Source organism: Pteropus medius, unplaced genomic scaffold (genome assembly GCF_902729225.1).
Source record: "Pteropus medius unplaced genomic scaffold, Ma_sr-lr_union100, whole genome shotgun sequence".
Taxonomy (NCBI): Eukaryota; Metazoa; Chordata; class Mammalia; order Chiroptera; family Pteropodidae; genus Pteropus; species Pteropus medius.
This window is the reverse complement of record NW_024352783.1, coordinates 2,150,271-2,170,067: the sequence shown is the minus strand read 5'-3', so window position 1 is coordinate 2,170,067 and position 19,797 is coordinate 2,150,271. Positions and strand designations below refer to the sequence as shown.

General features: G+C 43.0%; 1 protein-coding gene across 2 annotated transcripts; it reads left to right on the top strand.

Moving 5' to 3' along the window:
* Positions 1-3,392: 3,392 nt before the first annotated feature.
* On the top strand, positions 3,393-19,549 carry DHRS7C (dehydrogenase/reductase 7C). Of its 2 annotated transcripts, XM_039847655.1 has the most exons (7): positions 3,393-3,506; positions 3,723-3,882; positions 11,594-11,706; positions 12,646-12,859; positions 14,523-14,615; positions 18,124-18,279; positions 19,305-19,549. In XM_039847655.1, exons 2-7 carry the CDS (start codon positions 3,729-3,731, stop codon positions 19,511-19,513), a joined length of 939 nt encoding a protein of 312 aa, XP_039703589.1. In that variant the 5' UTR covers positions 3,393-3,506; positions 3,723-3,728; the 3' UTR covers positions 19,514-19,549. The 2 variants fall into 2 exon arrangements, with proteins under 2 accessions (XP_039703589.1, XP_039703588.1); XM_039847654.1 differs by lacking the exons at positions 3,393-3,506; positions 3,723-3,882 and having other exon boundaries at positions 11,464-11,706.
* The last annotated feature ends 248 nt before the right edge of the window (positions 19,550-19,797 follow it).

Here is a 19,797-nt window from a genome sequence, read left to right as displayed (position 1 = left end):
TTTTTTCCAATTGTTTTAGTACAGAAAAAACACCTAATATAAAATTTGCCATCTTAATTATTTTTTAAGTGTACACTTCAGTGGGCATTTCAGTACATTCACCTTGTTGTGCAACCATCACCACCATCCATCCACAGATCTTCATCTTGCAAAACTGGAACTCTGTAGTCACAAAACAAAATAACTCTGCCTTCCCCTCCCCACCAGACCCTCACAATCACTTTCTATCTCTGTGAATTTGACTACTCTTGGTACTTTATGTAAGTGGAATCATACAGTATGTCTTTTTGTGACAGGCTTATCTCACTCAGCATAATATCCTCAAGGGCATTCATGCTGTGGCATGCATCAGAAATTCCCTCCCTTTTAAGCCGAATATTCCAGACAATTTTTTTATTTGCAAAATCTTTTTATTTGCTCAGTGAACTTTGATATTATACATGAAGTACAATAAAGTACCTCAATATTTGTTCAACACTACATGGAGTGTTCATTTTTATAAATGTCATTTGTATATAGTTTAGAACACTTCAACACCAAGAACTTCTACATATACCTTAGAGAAAATTTAAATCTTCTTTGTTTATGTAATTGGAAACAGTATAATAGTAAAAAACACAGACTCCGAAGCTAGATTATCTGAGTTTAAATCTTGACTATGCTATTTACTGACTGTGTAATCATGACAAAATTAATATGCTCTCTACACCTCAGTTTCCCCAGAAGGATAGTGATAGCATGATTAACATGAGATTGTTCATGTTAAATACTTTGAACCTTCTGTGGCCCTTATCGTTATCATTATTGCCCTAGATATAACATGGAAGGGGAAAAGAAACTTACCAGAATTTCTCTTTCAGAAGGATTATCTATCTCCTTCCTTTACTCTGTGGCATGTGTTTGCCTTCCCTTTGGCTGTTAAAATTTATTTCCCAGTGAAGATACAGAGCCTTTTATAATTTCTTTATTTTTCTTGTCTTATTTCTTTAATAAATTTAACAACAATTTCTTACATTTTTACAGTGTTTTAATGGTTTGAAACCAGGTTCCCACTTTTTTTGGCCACCATAACAATGTCATGATTATTATCATCCCATTTTTGAGATAAGCAAACTTGAGATTCAAATGTTAAGTGACTTGTCCAGGGTCCATATTTAGATCCAGGTCCTTTAATCACTTTCCATTACATCAAATGGCTTCATTTACTTATCCATATTTACTTCTGAGTCTCCATCAGTTTCTCCCATTGTTCTTCGTTGACAAACTCACTTGCTCTGAGTTCCAACGCTTGGGCAGCTGCTTAAAGGCCCTAGAGACATACAGGGAAGAACTGAATTCTCCGGCTTCAGGGCAAGGGCTGGAGGGGCAGCTTTCACCCAGACGAAAGTGCTGGCAGAAGCCATTGTCTCCTTGTTGAGCCCTCCCCACTCCCTGGGTGCAGACGCAGGCAGCCACCATATCTGAGTCTCCTTTCAGACAATTTTTTTAGATGTCAAGCTAGTTCAACAACCCACCATTCTGCCCCATTCTTGCCTCCCACTCTACGACAGTCCTGCCACCCATGCATGAGTGCCTCTATGGATCAGCTGCACCCACCCTTCCAAAGAGAGATCAGGAATGGAAGTGGCTTCATGCAGCAAAACAAGTGATTATCCTGGCTAGAGAGAACAACAAAGCTAACAGGACTGACAGCCCAGAGAACATGCATGGGGTGGTGAGGAGATGATATTGACCCAATAATCTACTGTTTATAAAAGTATGTGCGCACACATTACCCGACTTAGCCCTGGCATCCTTCATCTCTGAACGCTGCCCAGGGTCCTCGGGAAAGGATTCTGACATGCATTGAGGAAAGGCAACAAGGAGAACCAACACAGACTGGAAAAAATAGCCAGGGAGAAGGGAGAAACTGAAACCATCAGCCCCAGCTATGGGCCATATTCATTCTGGATATTGTTTAAATGTCACCTCTTACATTTTCGATTGTCCACTATGGCCCAGTGAGGAAGCTAATAGTATTAGTGCAATTTCCAGTTGATGGCTGTGAGAGTCAGAAGGTCTAATGTGTGCCCGAGGCTGCACATAAGTCAGAAGCAGAACTACGATTCAGACTCAGGGCTGCTGGACTCCAAACCCATCATGCTGCCTTTCTGAGGGCAGAGTAGAGACAGATCCTCTTCCCCCTTCCTTTTTCCCTAGGTGAGTCAAAGGGCAGCCCCATACAAAAACCACCCAAGTGCCCCGTCTCAGAGGAATAAATTTAAAATGTGAGGTGTATCAGCACAATGAAAAGAAAGATCTCCAACTTGACACAACAATACGGATGAATCTCACAAATGTAATGTTGAGCAAAACAGTAATAACTTGTGACTCTCTTTAAATAAAAGAAATGTTTTAAGCTCAGGTAAAACTAATGTATGCTTTTAAAAGATAGAAAGCAGTTACCCTTAAGAGCTGGAAAGAGACACAATGGAGGCATGTTGCCAATGCTCTTACGGGGACATGTTCAGTTTATGAAAATTCAGGAAATGTTACATTTATGTGCACATTCTTATATAGATTACAGGTCAATAAAAAGCTGGAGGTTCTTTTAATGTTCCTGGTCATTCTTAATTTGCAAGAAAGAAATGCAGTTTCCCCACTCCCACCCCTGTGCACAGCTTCTTGCTTCGCTTCCTGTCAGCCCATGATCCTTACCACACAAATTAGGATGTCGCTATGACTGGTCTTCTGGTTTTTGATGGTATGAGTATTCGAACTGGATTTTAGCTATTTAGGTCTCTCCATTTCTAAACCTCTAAGTTCCCTTTTATAATTAAAATATTTAACATGGGATAAATTCTTAATATTTTTAATCATTAAAGATAACAATAGTTAATCTTTTTATGAGACGGTCCTGCAAGATAAGACTGTTATGTCCATTTCACGGATGAGGAAGCTAAGCCTCAAAGAGGGGGAATACTGTGACTAATGAAAAACACTCCCTAAATTCTGCTCTTTCCAATAGTTTGTGTCACGCCTCCAAGTGGTTCATTCTGCAGTTGGCTCCATTCTGTTTCACAGTTATGCTCTTCATCCCTAACCAGAATGGGAAGTCCAGAAGGCTTGCTGCCATGCCCATCTGAGCTACCTAGAAGCTACCTGATATGAGGGTTAATGGAAGTGAGGGCAAGGATATGTGTGCTGAATTCCCAAGTCCTGATCCCCAATGCCCCGCTTCAAACTGCGGAGGAAACCTCTAACAGGCAAACCAGAGAGCTTTAAAAGTCCTGGCAAGGACTCTGAAATCAGACCCAGCCAGCATGTGTCCCTGAATATCAGAACAGACACTATATTTACCCTGTAAAGCCCTTTAGTGCACTGAGAGCTATAAATAGTCATTAGGGCTCAAGCAAGTGGCCTTAACACATGGATTTCCTTCCAAAAATGCAGACCTATTTTAATTAAATTTGCAATTAACCTTTGGGAGGGCAGGCCCCTGGATTTGGTTTGCTTTCGGCAACACCGTGAGTAATTTCTTATGCATCAGACATTTGGGGATTAACAGGGTGTTCAGCTCGGAAGCAGCCTTCGGGGCTTCCACAGAGACCAGCTCCCTGGAGAGGACACTCAGGGCTTGGTGCATGTGTAACTGCACTCTGTAGCCTTGGGGCCTCCCCCTGCCCCGGTGTCTCCATCAGAGTCTCTTAGCCAAGTCAATTCCTTTTTGTCATTTTCCCCAGAACAAGATGGGAGTCATAGCTGTGCTCATCCTGCCGTTGCTGCTCTTGGGAATCAGTGGTCTTCTCTTCATCTACCAAGAGGTGTCCAAGCTGTGGTCAAAGTCAGCCGTGCAGAACAAAGTGGTGGTGATCACCGATGCCATCTCAGGACTGGGCAAGGGTAAGCTGGCTTCGCCCCGACTTGTGCCCACTCCTGCCCTGAGGGACAAGCAGGGGAGGGTGTCATGCAGGCAAGCCCAATGGGCAGGTGAGAGTTAAGGCTGCATTCTCTCCTAGTGTCTATTATTAATCATCAAGTATCTTCTCTTTTGGAGGCTGCAGCTTCCTTGCCTGAGAAATGAGGGCACTGGGCTATCTGGGGTTGCAATCTCAGAGTCGAAGTGGTCTGCAGGTGTGATCTCCAGAAATTTTGAAATGCAAAACCCTTAGCTGGGGCAGCGTACTGGTTATGAGCCCAAACTTGAGCAGTGAGCTCAATTCCTGGCTCCACCATGTACTAGCTGGTGGCTTCACTTCTCTGCCTTGGATTTCTCAAATGTAAAGTGAAGGTACTAGTAATCTCTACCTCATCATGTTGCTGTGAGGAATAAATAAATTAACAGATGGAAAGTTCTTAGAACAGTGCCTGGAACTATATGGGTACCACTCAGGTGTGATTAATGCTAATAACAATGACCACATTTAGGTAGAACATGCATGCTCCAGTTTGCCACACACCCCACTGGTCCTTACTGTACCACACTTGACCCGATTCTTTCAACCATATCTCTCTCTGGCCTTGAAGGCATTTACATTTGCAGCCCCTGAATTAAATGGTCTATGAGGGCCCTACCACCTTTGGTGACATCTGTGGCATAAGGAGTAGTAAATGTCCTTAGGTTTGTAAATTCTGATTATCATTCTACACAATGGCAGTGCAGCACCGTATGTTACATAGTTTGGATATAATTTTTCCTGTCGTTTTTGCTATTTTTAATCAAACATAGAACATACACAGCCAACCATTCATTAGGTCGCTTAAAAAGCGTTCACGGAGTCAACGATGTCTGAGTATTGCGATGAGTATTGGATAATGCCCCTTCCAAAGAGTCTCCCTGGAGTCTGGGCACCTAGTCTCACAGTGCTGCCATCGCGAGAATGTTTATATCCTCTTGTGTGGGAATTCTCTAAGACTCCTTCTCTCTTAGGCATCCCAATGACAGCCAATCTGCACGCTTTGAGGGTAGGTTCAATTTCAATGGGTGATCAATTTGGATTCAACATGTAAGGTGAAAAAAACAAAATGTAAGGCAGATAAACTAGGTTCTCTGTGTGGCCTTTATGTGGGTCCCAGAAGCAATTTCCGAAGAGGATATCCTGCCTCATTACACTCAGTACTCAAATGAGAGGGGGACATAAACTCCATCTCCTATAGGGACAAGCCAGGCACTCACATTTCTCAACCAGACCAGACACAAGACAACAGGGAGTGGTGGTTGCCCTGGGGAACTGGATAAGAGACACACACCTAGAGACACTCAAGAGTCAAAGTCTTTGGGGAAACTTTGTTCTTCAAGTAGAACATGCCCATCTAGCATCAGACCCGCAACCAACATGAGACTCCTTCATCATGAAGTCTTCCCTGATTATCTTGACGGCCCTGAGGAAATGGCCTCTGGGATCTCATGGCTCCTCAGAGAAACACACCACCATTGGCTCACTTCTCACACTCTGCTGTATCTGTGTGTTTCTCAGTTGGTTCACTAGACACACACTCTCCTATGGTGAATCCTATGTTTTGTTCATCCTGTGGTGTCCCTGCCTCCTAGCTCAAAGCCTGGCATACAATAAGTACTCAAAAACCGTTTATTTAATGAATAGCCTCTAAAAGTGACCATCTGATGAGGAAAGGCACTCATTTGGATAAGTATGTCATATATTTGTTTTATTGATTTCTAACTAGATTTCAATATGATCAGAGAACATATTCTGTATGATTTTAATTCTTTTAAATTTGTTGAGGTGTGTTTTATGGCCCAGGATATAAATGATCTTGGTGAATGATCCATGGGCACTTGACAAGAATCTGTATTCTTCTGTTTTTCAGTGGAATATTCCCAGAATGTTCTAGTTGGTTGAGGAAGCTGTTCAGTTCTTCTATAGCTTTCTTGATTTTCTGTATTACTAGATAGAACTGAGTAATGTATATGTAAATAGTCTTATTTATCTTTTAAGTCTTATTTGGTTATAGTGACACATTGTACAAATCAGGTGCCCAGGAACTATATCTCAGGGGCAAAACGGCATTTACAGAGGGCTATGGTCTAGTTTCTGTCCTGACTACTGTCAGTTCTGGTACCAGACCTCAGCCTGCAAAGAAAAGCAAAGCAGAAAAAAAAATAAAGTTCAAGTATTTAGAAGTAACTTGAGAAGCTGGGTGTATGTGACCTTAAATAAATGCCCAACCAAAACATGATGCTGACCACAGTAATTCCAGGTTTAAACTACTCCAATTCTCAGGTCCAAGGCAAGAAAAAAGTGAGGGGCACTGAGTAGATGGCACAGGTTAGGCACAGCCCACAGCACACTCCTGGTCCCGTGGAACCTGACCAAACCCAGCAGGGAGCCCAGAGCTAAGCTGTTTACTAGAGAAATCAAATAGCCAAAGGTTAGGACACCTAACCCTCACCCCCAAACCCACACCATTCAGCCAAGTAAGAAATCGGGTCACCTTGCACCCACAATTTCTGCAGCAAGAGTGACTCTTAAAATTTTTAACCACTGTACTTCAAAGAGCACAACACTTTCTGTGTTTCATCACCTCTAAGATGAGTAGTTACTCACCTTTAAAATTTTCTGAAATCAAGCTGATTTTCTTTTAATCAACAGCAACTTACAATACTCGCAGGCCATCCTTTTGCATTTTAATATCTCTGAAATCAAGAAGCATCTTACAGTAGATGGCATCTCAGATTTAGGAAAATATGAGACTGAGAGCTCAATTTATGTCTGCTGCAGGAAAAAGAAAAAACCTAGTGCCCACGTGCTTGACACAAGATAAATGTTGTGCTCAGTGGAGCTGATAAAGAATAAAAATAAGAACACCAGGGTATACCTAATGCCTGGAGTGAGCAAAAATGACTTACATATTTAGGAGTGTGCCTTCGGGCTTGCTGGATCGAAGCAGTGATTGCACCACTGGGCTCTAGCCTTTCCCAAGCCCCTGGGAAAGACAAAGTGTTAGCAGAGTAAAGGGGAAATGGAATGATGGTAAGAACACTGCTGGTTGCCCCTCCAAAGAAGGTCAAGGCCAAAAGTTTGGTCTGGCTCTTGATCATAGGCTCTTCACCTACCCAGTATCCAGCTTATAAATATGTGTCCATCGCCATGTTAGAAAGGGAGGGTGTGGGCCCATAACGACACACCCCTGACATGTGCCTTTCTCAGCAGTGGGCATTGGCCAGGAGGCAGCCTAGTGTGGTAAACAGGCACCCTGGAATGTCACTGCATGGGCTAACATGCTGGCTTCACCACCGACCAGCTGTGGACTCTGGGTAAATCATTTCATCTCATCGAATCTCACTTCCCTGGTTTGTAAGACCCTGCCATGATGGCTGCCCCACACCCAGCGTGGCTGCCACTCAGAATTCCAGCTGAACATCAGGAAAGCCAGGCTTTCTTTCTCTTAATGAAATTTCTTTAGTGAATTCTGTTATTATAAAAGCCATATATTTTTTAAAAAAAGGAATTTTTAAGTAAAAGAACATAAAACACACCTGAAACGCCATCTACTCAGGAACACTCATCTTATTTCCTTTCAGCTCCTTTATGATGCTTATAGGTGTAACCAGCAAGAATCAGGGCTGTGGTGAGATGAGATATGCAGAGGGTACATTATCACCTCTGACTCTTGATTTTTTAAAAAACTCAGACAGTCCCATGACTTTTCTAATATTATTAGATTATACAAAACCCTGAGGTTATGATAAGTTCTAAAACACAGCATTGGTTCAGGAGCTGGTATACTCAATCCAATACATTAGCAAACATGTCCATTTTCATCAAAGTTGAACTGTCTTTCCCCCTCTCCACTCCTCCCCGGCTAGAGCAGGTTGCCTGCCAGCTTGCCTCTCTTTCTGACGCCTCTGGGGGTGGTGGGGCAGGAAGGAGGGGAGAGAGGGAGAGCAGGAAAAAAATCTTACCTGCCTGGCATTGTTATGAGACAGCTTCAAACTCCATGGCCTGGCACATGTTTAAAACCAAGTCTGATGCTTTTTCTTGTGGAACTTTTGTGGATCTTGCAGCATACTCCCTGGGAATACCAGTTCACACTTTCTGTGAAGAGGGTGTGCTCTGTGTGCTCAGTGCCAACTCCACACGGGTTTCGGGATCTACTCCCCCTAGGCCCTCTGTTTTAGGGTCCCACTGCCCTTCTGAGATGTCCTCTAGGGCAAAATTCAAATGAGGTCCCAATCAACTCAAGCCTTACCTGTGGTCCACTGTGGTTGTGCATGGGATCTTCAACAACACAGACTGATCCCCATGGGGCAGCCACAGTTCTCCTCTCTTCTGCCTTGGGGACAGTTGGCCCATGGTCTCTCCCATTAGATTTCTCAGGCATGACTCAGACTCCCGGCCACAGGGAACTCATAGCATGCTGTTCAAATGGTCCTACCGTCACACTTCTCTCTAGGATAGAGATAATGGGCAAATACATAACAGTTCTCTTCTCCAAAAAAATCCTTTTTCAAAGTCCCCTTTCCTCTTCCTTGATCTATTTTTGTCCAATTTTGGGGTAAAGAGCTCCATAAAACAGGGTTATAGTTAATTCCGAAATCTGTATCTTGGACTGGCAACTAACTTTGGAATTTTATATCTATTTGATCTTGGTCCCTCAGTCCAACTTCCAATTTAAAATTCTGTTACATGTACATATGTACAATTTAACATCCAATTACACACACACAGAGTCAAGTGTTATGGCATTATATTAGACACAGTTTTGAATCTCTTTTTTAAAGTTCTATATCGTTAGCTTCTTTCCATTTCAGTAGACCTATTTCTACAACATGAGTTTTAAAGACCTCAAAATATTTGACATATAGTTTACTCTAATTTACTTAACCAATCTCGTATAATATTGGACATTCGCAATCATCCCCAGCTCTTTACTATTATTATGGGACTGAGATAAACAATATTATAACTATGTCCATGCAGTAACTCCAAATTATCTTCCTAGAAAAAATTCTCACAAATGAAATGACTGGGTCAAAGTCCATACTTATTTTTAAGGATTCTGTCAAATTTTTCTTCCAAAAGATTTTGGCAATTTACACCACCAGCAGTGAAGCTGTGACTATTAACAATTTTGGTTTTGGTTATCTGATAGATTAAAATCAGTGACATGTTTTAATCTGCATTTCTGTATTGTTGGCATTGAACTTTTATTTTCTTTATATTCTCTGTATTTCTCTTATGAATTCCTTACTCATCTCACTAGCTAATTCCTTTATTAAGGTCTTTACATTTTTTTCTTTTTGATTTATAAGAGTTCTTTGTAGGTCAAATAAATTAACCCTCTTCTGACATATGTATTATAAATAGGTTTTCTCAGTTTATCTTGCTCTTTTTATTTGTGTTTTCTGCTGCAAGGAAGCTCCTTTTAAGGATAAAAATTTATAAATCATTTCTGTTATGACTTCTTCCTTCGGCTTCATGCTTAAAAGATCTTTCCCCAAAGCGGGGTTATATATTCATCTCTTTTCTTCTAGTTCTTTTATGACTCTGTTTTTACTTTTAATTATTGAATACATTTTGGTTTATTGCATCTAGATTTTTTTTCCCCAGCCAAATAGTTATCCAGTAGTCCAAATACACTTTTTAAATAGTGTATTCTTTCCACACTGATTCAACATACTAACTTTATCATATACTAAATTCTTGTGAATACTTGGCTCTATTTTTAATCAATATTTCTATCTATACTTGAACCACTGTCTTCTTTAATTTCTGTGACTTTATAATATATTTTAAATATATTATAACTATTCCATCCTCATTTTTGTTTATAGAAATGTTTTTTGCTTTTCTTGCATGTTTTTTATTCTAAATGAAGTTTATAATTATTCCAAATGAAGTTTAAGATCTTTTTATCACTTTTCAAAACATGCTAGCATCGAATTCACTGAGAGATGGATTGAAGTCTTTATTGAACTTTGCCATCCAGAACCATCATGCTTCTTTCTCAATAAAATACTTACATTTAGAGAAATCATCCATTCTCTATGGTCCTAAACTCAAGGTGACATCATTAACAGTTATTCCTTGATTCAGGTTTCCCTGTCAGCAGAACTGACCACAGCTTCCCTCTTCCCATCTCTCTCAGTCATACCCACCACACCTGTTTCTAGACCTCACTGAGACCTCTTGTCTCTTGTCTCTGGAGCCCTCTACTTTTCTCCTTTATTGTTCCCTCCCCCCCCGCCTTTACTCTTACTCCTCTCTGGCTTAGACTGCATGGTTCAGCACTTCAATCACTCTCTAACCAATACTGCAATTCCCATGACCGCAATGTCCACTTATCAAACCCCAGCCAACTGTCTGTCCTGTCCATCTAGCTCTGTTCTCTCCCCCTGCGCAAGACTGCTGAGCCTCACACAACTTTGAATCAGTTCGAGTCATTGCACTCAAGATACCCAGCTTCCAGTGGGCATCCAGTGCTGCCCAGCTATATCCTTCAGCATCCCTGGTCAGGCCAGGCCTCCCACTGCTTAGTATAAAATGGGACAGAAACAGTTACACCCCCAGATCCTCAGATCCCTGTGCCTGGCCAGTTTATTTGTTCCCCAGGTGCTGTAAATGTTGGCCCAGGGCTCACAGATTTGCCTTCTGCTGGTAGACGTTGACTTGCTCAGGAGTTACACACTCTGCTCTTACACTCAGAGGGAGGCAGCACAGTCAGTGACTGGTTGACACAGATGTACAAAAGGCTAGTCCTCTTGCCTCTAGGTAGGAGAGCTTTGCAATCGAGTTTACATTCCAGAGCCGTCCTTGGATGCAGCCTTGGCTAGTCTTTACCTGAGACCACATCCTTGTCTGGCACCTACCCTATGCCCTTACCCCTTAATAGATTTTCTCTGAAGAGCACACTCCCTCAGCAAATTCTGATCAACTGTATCCCTGTCTCTGATTCTGCTTCTAGAGAACTCAATCTAAGTTACTATCTCATAGGGTTATTGTGAGAATTACATGAGCTAATATTTTTACATCTCTTTCAATAATCCCTAGAACAAGTAAACTCTCAAAATATGTTAGCTTTTATTGTTCTTAAAGATCAGTGTTATTGCTATACAAGAACGCTGTGTGTCTGCTGGCCATTGCTCTGTTGAGAAAGTTCTATATTAGGTTAGTCCAGAAAAAGTAAACCTACACAGAAGGCAGATTTACTTTTTTAATAAAAAGAACCCTGGCTGGAATATCTATCTACAGAGAAAATGTAAATGAAATTGGTCTGGGAAATACATTGGCTGTTTCCAATATCTTTAGATTGAGATATATTTAGGCTATGGTCCTAGAGGGCTAGGTGAACAGGGTCATCTTTCTGTTCAGTTTAAGAAAAAAATGTCCTAATAATCAGAACTATCCAAAGAAGGAAGGGCTGGTCCACCTTACTATGAGCTCCTCTTCAGAGGAGGCAACTGCGCTGAGGCTAGAAATGAAAAAGAAAATTTCCAGTCCAGGGAGGATGTTAAATGAAATGACCTCTAAAGAATCTCATGGCCCTAAGAATCTTGGATTCTTTGAATTCTTGAATTTATAAGACAGAATGTCTCACCATCAGTGGCTCCACCCACACAGCACAACCTGCCTTTTCTCCTTCTTCCCCACAGAGTGTGCTCGGGTGTTCCACACAGGTGGGGCAAGGCTGGTGCTGTGTGGAAAGAACTGGGAGAGGCTAGAGAATCTATATGATGCTTTGATCAGCGTGGCCGACCCCAGCAAGGTAAGGCCTTCTAGCAGTCAGCTTGGGTAACTAACTCTTGGGCACGCTTAGCTTTCATTGATTGTTAAAGAGCAGCTCTTTGGTCAAGGTATGTTTCTTGAAATGTTGTTAGGTATTGAGTAAAAACAAGGTTTTGAGGTCAATTGTGTGAGAAATACTGAGTTAAGCCAAGCTTATCTGGTTGGTTTCTTTACTACAGGATTTTTCAGAGCCTTTGATATGCTAATGTGCATTGTGTATCTCCAAGAACATAGAATAGCCTGTGTTTCTCAAACAAATTTGACCAGGGATATACCTTCGAGGGTATATCTCAGGACTAGTGTTTGTCAAACACCGAGATTGCATTAACCACGTGGTGTTATCAATTTTCCCATCCATACCCCTCTAAATCATGAGAGTCTTGATGACAGCAAGTGTTTAGGGCTGAACACAATGCATGGCACATAGATAGTGCTCTGATCTTGTGCTGAGTGTATGATTTTGGTCAAAAACAAAATGTAGCTACAAAGTTACATATGGCTTGTAAGCTAGGTTGGGAAGCAATTTCCAAAAAACTCAGATATATCTTAAGTAATGACATTACCACTGGAATGTGAAGGGTAATATTCATTTGGGTTTATTAGTTATGGCCCCATTGGGTTTATTAGTTATGGCCCCATTGGGTTTATTAGTTATGGCCCCATTTGGGTTTATTAGTTATGGCCCCATTGCCAAAAATTCAGGCTTAAAACTGCATATTTGCTCTGGTCCCCAAGAGTGGATTCTCCATCAATTTTCTTCCTTCCAGAGTCATTTCTGCTTCTTCTTCATCATTTTTGTAGTAATTCCATGTGCTCTGAATTTCTGAATTTCAAAAAGGGTGTCTCTTAGACTGAGGGACCCCAAGGTCTGTGGGAGGGAGGTATTCCCACACATGCCTTGACTGTCTCATTGGTTCAGCAGACATTCACCCCAAAGCTGATCCTCTTAGACCTCTCAGATATCAGCTGTGTCCAGGATGTGGCCAAAGAGGTCCTGGATTGCTATGGCTGTGTGGACATCCTCGTAAATAATGCCAGTATGAAGGTGAAGGGGCCTGCCCATAAGATTTCTCTGGAGCTGGACAAGAAGATCATGGACGCCAATTACTTTGGACCCATCACATTGACCAAAGGTCACGTGAGTTTGACTTCCCTGTGGATTTCTAGGCCACCAGCTGCTAGAGAAGTCTGCTTTATGTAGCCAGTCATCCAATTCTGGATAAAGTCTTCAGCCCCCCACACTCAGGAAAATCTCTACTTATTTGGTGAAAGCTTTCAACACTCTGACTGTAAATGTTGATGAAAGAAAAAGGATTTTGAAAGTATCTCACTAGTATATTCCAACCTTCCACTCTATGAAAACTGCTTCCCAAGCCCTTCCCTTTATCTACTTCTTCTTATTTATATCCATGGCTCCCTTCCAACTCCATTCCACATCTCTGGACCATTCACTGTCTTTATGCTTTGCATATATTTTGATATATCAGCCTTGTGGTTGGTGTGCTCCTAACTATGACAGTTCGTCAAAGTTAGAGAGTCTCTCCTTAGTAATAAAGAAGAAAACAGTTTATCCCCAAAGTACAAGACCCAGAAAACTGTCAAACACTTTGCAAGAAACAAGGAAGGCAGGAATCCCTTTTAAGGGTAAAATGGTGGTTCCTGTTTGGAGATTTTTTTTTACTGCCATGTTCAAATGAAGGTGTGAAGCCTAGAGCTGGAGATGACATGTAATAGAACCAAGAGTTCCCCTACACAATAAAAGTTTGTCAAAGCAGAACTCCAAGAGGAAGAATATAAACATGGAGAATGTCTACATTTAGGGAGTGGGGTGCCCTGGTAGAGGCTGAGGAAGCATGATTTTAGTCTCTTTCTCTACAGCCAGGATCTCCATGACATATAAGGGAAAAAAATATTTCGGGCAGAAAGATGATTTCCAAGAGCTTCTAAAATGGTGCCCCAGAGATAACAATTTCCTTCAGCCCAGTCCCTGAAGATACACCAAGCAGGCCAAAGTGTGTCCTTCAGTCAACCTCTTGAGAGTTTCATGGTTCATTGACATCAAAGTGAAGAATGCAAAAAGTGGAGTGGAAAGGGCCAGGACTGGTTTGTCTTTCTCGCTGGGCCTCTAACTTGCTGAAAGACCTGAGTCTACTCACTAGCTCTGGGTCTCACTTTGCACATCTCCAGCGTGCAGGTGCTGGGTTTAATTAACCTTTCTGAAAGTTGAGTCTTTTGATTTTTCGTCCTATCCCTATTCCACCTGTACTATTATTTACTTCATGTCTTTCTCTGAATTTTCTCATTTTTAAATTAATTCGTTTTAGGAAGAAATCTTTATCATACTGCCCCTTCTCTCTCAAGAAATAGAAGAAAACCTGAAATCAAAACAAAGTAGTAAATTCTCCCAAGACACAGAGCTGAGGTCTTTCCTCTCTTTGTTAAAAGATTAGCATATGCAAGAGAGGTGTTAAAGACACATTTGAACCAACGTGAGACTTCCTACTGGAGGTGATAGGAGAATTGAAAAGGGATTTCACTTTTCTCATTATTGAAATCTGTGCCACTTTCATGCATGTGGGTGGATCATTTAAAATTATCCAGCAATTCACCAGCTGAGCCCAGCCTATTCTTAGGAAAACTGAATAAATGATGCCTGGTGTCCATTCCATATCCGTCCCACTACCAGGAAGGTAGAGGAGCCTGGTGTGTGGAAGGAGATCTGGGGGAGGGGTCCACCTGCTACTGTCTTACTGTTCTCAAATTTTTAACCTTTACTTATTGTCCTGTGCTTTCCAGCTCTGCTTCCCAACATGATCTCCCGGAGGACAGGCCAAATTGTGTTAGTGAATAACATCCAAGGAAAGTTTGGAATCCCATTCCGTACAGCTTGTAAGTAGCCAAGACGAAAATGTTTTGCATCATGTTGTATGCTTTATAAGACAAGAGATGTGTATGTGTGGAGAACTAGGCATATGTTTACATGGCGGGGGAGGAGGTCCATAGATGAAATGGTCTGTTGGTTTTTCTTTTGTTCCTTCATTTCCTATTTTTGACCTCCTATGGCATGTGGGCGACTATGGGAGACACTGAGATGTGAAAGATAAGGTCCCTCTCTCCGGGATAGTCATGTCTCACAGGTGGTCAGGATATGCATGATCAATGCAAGATAAAGATCACACTCCTGACATGGGCGCATAGCCCCAGCTCAATTGTTCCTTCCTCCATAAAGACATCCTTGAAGGATAGGGAAGAGTACAACTGGGAAAGAAAAGATGGGTGCACATCATAAAATGGGAGAGGGATGGAGAGATTCTGAGGAAGGAAGGAGGAGAAAAGGAAAAGGGTATAATTCCAGGATAGGTGAGACAGAGAATTTCAAAGGTGAGTGTCTTAAAAAGCCTGAGGAGGAGAGGGACTTCTTTGTATATGTTCATGGGATCCAGTTGGGAAAATTTAAGAGACATTCCCATCTCTCATGGTAGGATCTGGGAGGGTGGGGAACATGCCTTATATATTTCTGTGTGGCACACAGTATCATGCAAAAAATAGGAGCTTGGTATATGTCTGGTGGGAGGGAGGGATGGACGGAGGAAGGAAGGGAGGAAAGAAAAATGGATGGGTCTCTATATTCGTCTGATTGGGTTGCCATAACAAAATACCATAGACCCAATGGCTTGAACAAGAGACATTTATTTTCTGACTGTTCTAGAGGCGGAAGTCCAAGGTCAAGATGTCAGCAGGGTTGGTTTCTCAGGAAGCCTCTTTCCTTGGCTGCTGTGTCCTCACATGATCTTTCTTCTGTATGTGTGCACCCCTGGTGTCTCTCTGTGTATCCAAATTTCCTCTTCTTATAAAGATACCAATCAAATTGGATTACAGCCCACCCTAATGGCCTCATTTTAAATTAATCACCTCTTCAAAGGCCCTTATCTCCAAATATAGTCACATTCTGAGATAGTAGGATTAAGACATCAACATATGAATTTTTTTGGGGGGTGGGGGGACACAATTCAGCCCATATATCTCCCTAATAGTGTTTTACTTTCTTTTTCCTATTTGCATTAATTAGATTAAGCCTAAGGTACTGTAAGACTGTGATGTAAAATGAAAACTCTTATTACTCCTCTATGTAACAGTCTCAATGGGAGGGCCTAGGTGAGTGGGCACTACTGCTCCTTACAGTCACCCAGGGACCCAGGGTCATGCCAAGTCATTGCTTTGACATCATTTTCCATGTGCAGTGATTCCCATGAGGTGTGGTTAGTGCTGGAGACAGGTGTGTACCGAGATAGGCTGTCCCCACAAAGCTGGTCCCCACCTCGTCTGGGTACTGGCTGGCAAAAAGAGAGCAGAGAGCATCAGGAGGTGTACCCAATGTCTACAGTCCCAAGCCAGGAGTAAGCACACACCACCTGTTCACGTCTTGTTGGTGAGAACTCAGTCACATGCTTACACCTAGCTGCAAGAGATGCTGGGGAACACAATCTACCTGTGGGCCCAGGATGGAGCGGAAAATGGAGCTTGATCCACACACAGAAGATATGTTTGTCCTTCATTTCTGTCTCTTCCAAGACAATTAGTGAATCTCACCACTATTCATTCTGCTTGTAAATTCTTTGTACATGCTATTTACAGGAGCTGAATTACTTTCTTTCCTTGCTCCATGCCTTCATTAATTAAAGAAACAGCAATCCAATGCCTAAAGCCAGGTGCTGAGGCAGCAGTGATATGATATACTGTGGCATGCCATTGCAATGGGCTCTTTGGCCAACGATCAACATAGGACCAATGCACTGGTTTCTTTGGAGAGTTTCCAAAACACAGCATTGAGGGCGGAGAATTCTAACAAGGCTCTATCTACTCCATCAGCTGTGCATGGTCTGGCTTCTCTGCAACTGAGGAATTAAGGAGTTCAGGGTTTCCCGCGTAAATGTCAGAACTGCAAAGAGGCCACCCTGGGCCGACCCCAAATTCTCTTCTTCCTTTAGGTCTAACATCTGACAGGCACCGGGGGCTGGCCTGGGAGTGATTGGGGTCATCTGACTGCATGAGCAGGTTTCCTTTCACTCCTCAAAGACATGCTGCATCCTTGGCTGCCACAGCACCATCCAAATGGGAAGACTGGGGGCTCTGAGGCTCAGACTAGACACACAGGCTTGGAGGTGGGCACATCCTGACTCCATGCACACCTGTCTGCACTAACCACACTTCATGCAAATCATTGCTGCTGCACCGTGGGGTCCATGAGGGCAGGGCTACCCCAACACACCTCTGCCTCCAGCTTGTCCCCTTCGGCCCCGCCTAGAGCAGGGTTTTGCCATTGAGTGATTGAAGGAACTGACAAGTCCGCGGATGAATGACCAACAAGCTGATAAGGCTTTTTAGCGGGGGAGGGTAACAGCTGTATTGACATATTATTTATATACCATACAATTCACCCATTTAAAGTATATAAGTCAATGGCTTTTAGTATATCCACTGAGCTGTGCACCTATCACTACAATAATTGTAGAACATTTTTACTACTCGCAAAAGAAAACACCACACCCTTAGCCATCGTTCTCTAATCCTTACCCCATTCCCCCAGCCCTAGGCAACCATTCATCTGCTTTCTGTCTCTATAGATTTTCCTGTTCCAGACATTTCGTATAAATAGAATTGTATCATATGTGGTCTTTTGTGACTGGCTTCTTTTACTTAGCACGATGTTTCAAGGTTAACCTATGTTGCAGCATGTGTCAGAGCTTCATTTCTTTTTATGGCTGAACAATAGTCCACTGTATGGATAGAACACATTTTATTTATTCATTTTCCAGTGTGTGGACATTTGATTTGTTTCCATTTTTTGACCATTATGAATAATGCTGCTATGGACATTTGTGTACAAGTTTTTATGTGGATGTATGTTTTCATTTCTCTTGGGTATAAGACTGGAATTACTGGGTCATGTGGTGACTCTATATTTCAGTGTTTGAGGAACTGCCAGACTGTCTTCCAAAGCAGATGCACTATTTTACAGCCTTCCTGGGATGAAATGGGAACTCATGCTAGTGCCACACCTTTTATATACATGTTCTCATTTGATCTTCACAACAACTTGACAAGGGTGACATTATCTCCATTTTAAAGATGAGAAAACTGAGCCTCAGTAAAGGGGTTTGCCCAAGGCCACACAGTGGGCAAGTGGCAGACTGGATTCAATCCCACCTCTGCCTCAGTCTGCTGCTTCATGAGGGCTCTCTGCCCTCATCTATGAAGTGTGGGGCAGGGCTAGCTGACGTCTGGCCTTTTCTGGCCGAGTTTGTAGGAATGTGTGTGTAGGCCTCCTGTCTCCAACGGTCCTCCCCGGAAGCAGTGTCGGGCCCCTGCACCCACCTCTGGCTGGTTTCTATTCCAGATGCTGCTTCCAAGCACGCGGCACTGGGCTTCTTTGACTGCCTCCGAGCTGAAGTGGAGGAATACGACGTTGTCGTCAGCACCGTGAGTCCAACTTTCATCCGGTCGTACCACGTTTATCCAGGTCAAGGAAACTGGGATGCCTCCATTTGGAAATGTGAGCTTTCAGAGGGAAGCCGGAGGGACAAGGGCGGAGAAGGGCTCCTTGGAGGCCCCTGAGACAGCCTCGTTTCATTGCGTCCAGGGGGGCATTCCTGAAGCATGAGGTTGGGGGTGGTGGGGTCTCTGCACCCACCTAATAGCAGGGCGGGGTCCCCAAACTTCAGTCTTGAGGCACCAGATAGAATCCTAACCTGTAACCAGCAGACCACATCCCAGCTGGGCTCAGTCACTCAAGGTTCTGTGACCTTGGCCATGTGATGGCCTGTCTCTGGGCCTCAGTTTCTCATGCATAATAGCTAGGATCTGGTCTTTAAGAATGACTTGCTCTCCCTTTTCCTAGAAGGCAGCACAGGATAGAGACCAAGAGTCTGGTGGCAGACTGCCTGCATTTGAAGCTTGCCTCTGTCATGTATTAAATATTCCAACACAAGCAATTCCCTTAATCTCTGTGCCTCAGTTTCTCCACTAGAAAATGAGGACTGGTGGTAATATCTACCTCGTAGAGTCATTGGGAGGAATGATGTTTCCAGCCACAGCAGGTTTAAAACAGCAACCAGCACATTATGAGTGCTCTGTAAATGTACCTTATTATTATTACTATTCCAGAATGCTACATCCTGCCCCAAGCTCTATCTATATTAGGAAATCGAAATGAGCCATGATGTGGGCAGTGGTTCCAGGAAGCTCTTGACAAACACAACTTCACAACAACTATAAACAACAGCCCCTAAATTTATCTGACACTTCCTTATTTTCTAAGCTCTTTCTGTCACTTCTTAGACTAAAAAGCACCCTGTAAAGTTAAAAGGGCAGGAATCAAGCCCACTTTACCAATGAAGAGGGTGAGGTGCAGAGGGGTAGAGTGTCTCCCCAGGGCCTCATAGCCAGGGGAAGACAAAGCTGGCCCAGAGCCCATGATTCCAGGCCCAGTACACGTGTCCTTGTCTTTGGGCACATAGAGGGCCCTGCCCAGCTCACTCCTGCTGAGGCTCTAATTCCTCTATCCTGGGGGCTCTCTAGTCTTTTTCAGAAAGCTGACCTATGGGGTGCACCCAGTGGACGTGGCCGAGGAGGTGATGCGCACTGTGAGACGGAAGAAGCAAGAGGTCTTCATGGCCAACCCCATCCCCAAGGCTGCCGTCTATGTCCGCACCTTCTTCCCCGAGTTCTTCTTTGCCGTGGTGGCCTGTGGGGTGAAGGAGAGACTCAATGTCCCAGAGGAAGGCTAACTGCAGGAATGCGAGTGGGTCACCCTGATGGGAATAAAGGCTTTCCTGGCAGCTGCAAGTTCTTCTGTCCTCTCAGCACTAGGGGCCCCATTCAAGCCATCCCCTAACCTGTTCTCCTTGGTGGGAGATGTTCATCATCCTAGTGAGGATGGCCAGAGGCCAGCCAGTCGTTACAAGGCCTCTGGGTGTCTCCACTCAACTCCAGAAGCTTCTTGATTCTGTAGGGTAACAACTGAGTGGTAAAACAGGAACCAGAATAGATCTAACACACACACATACACACA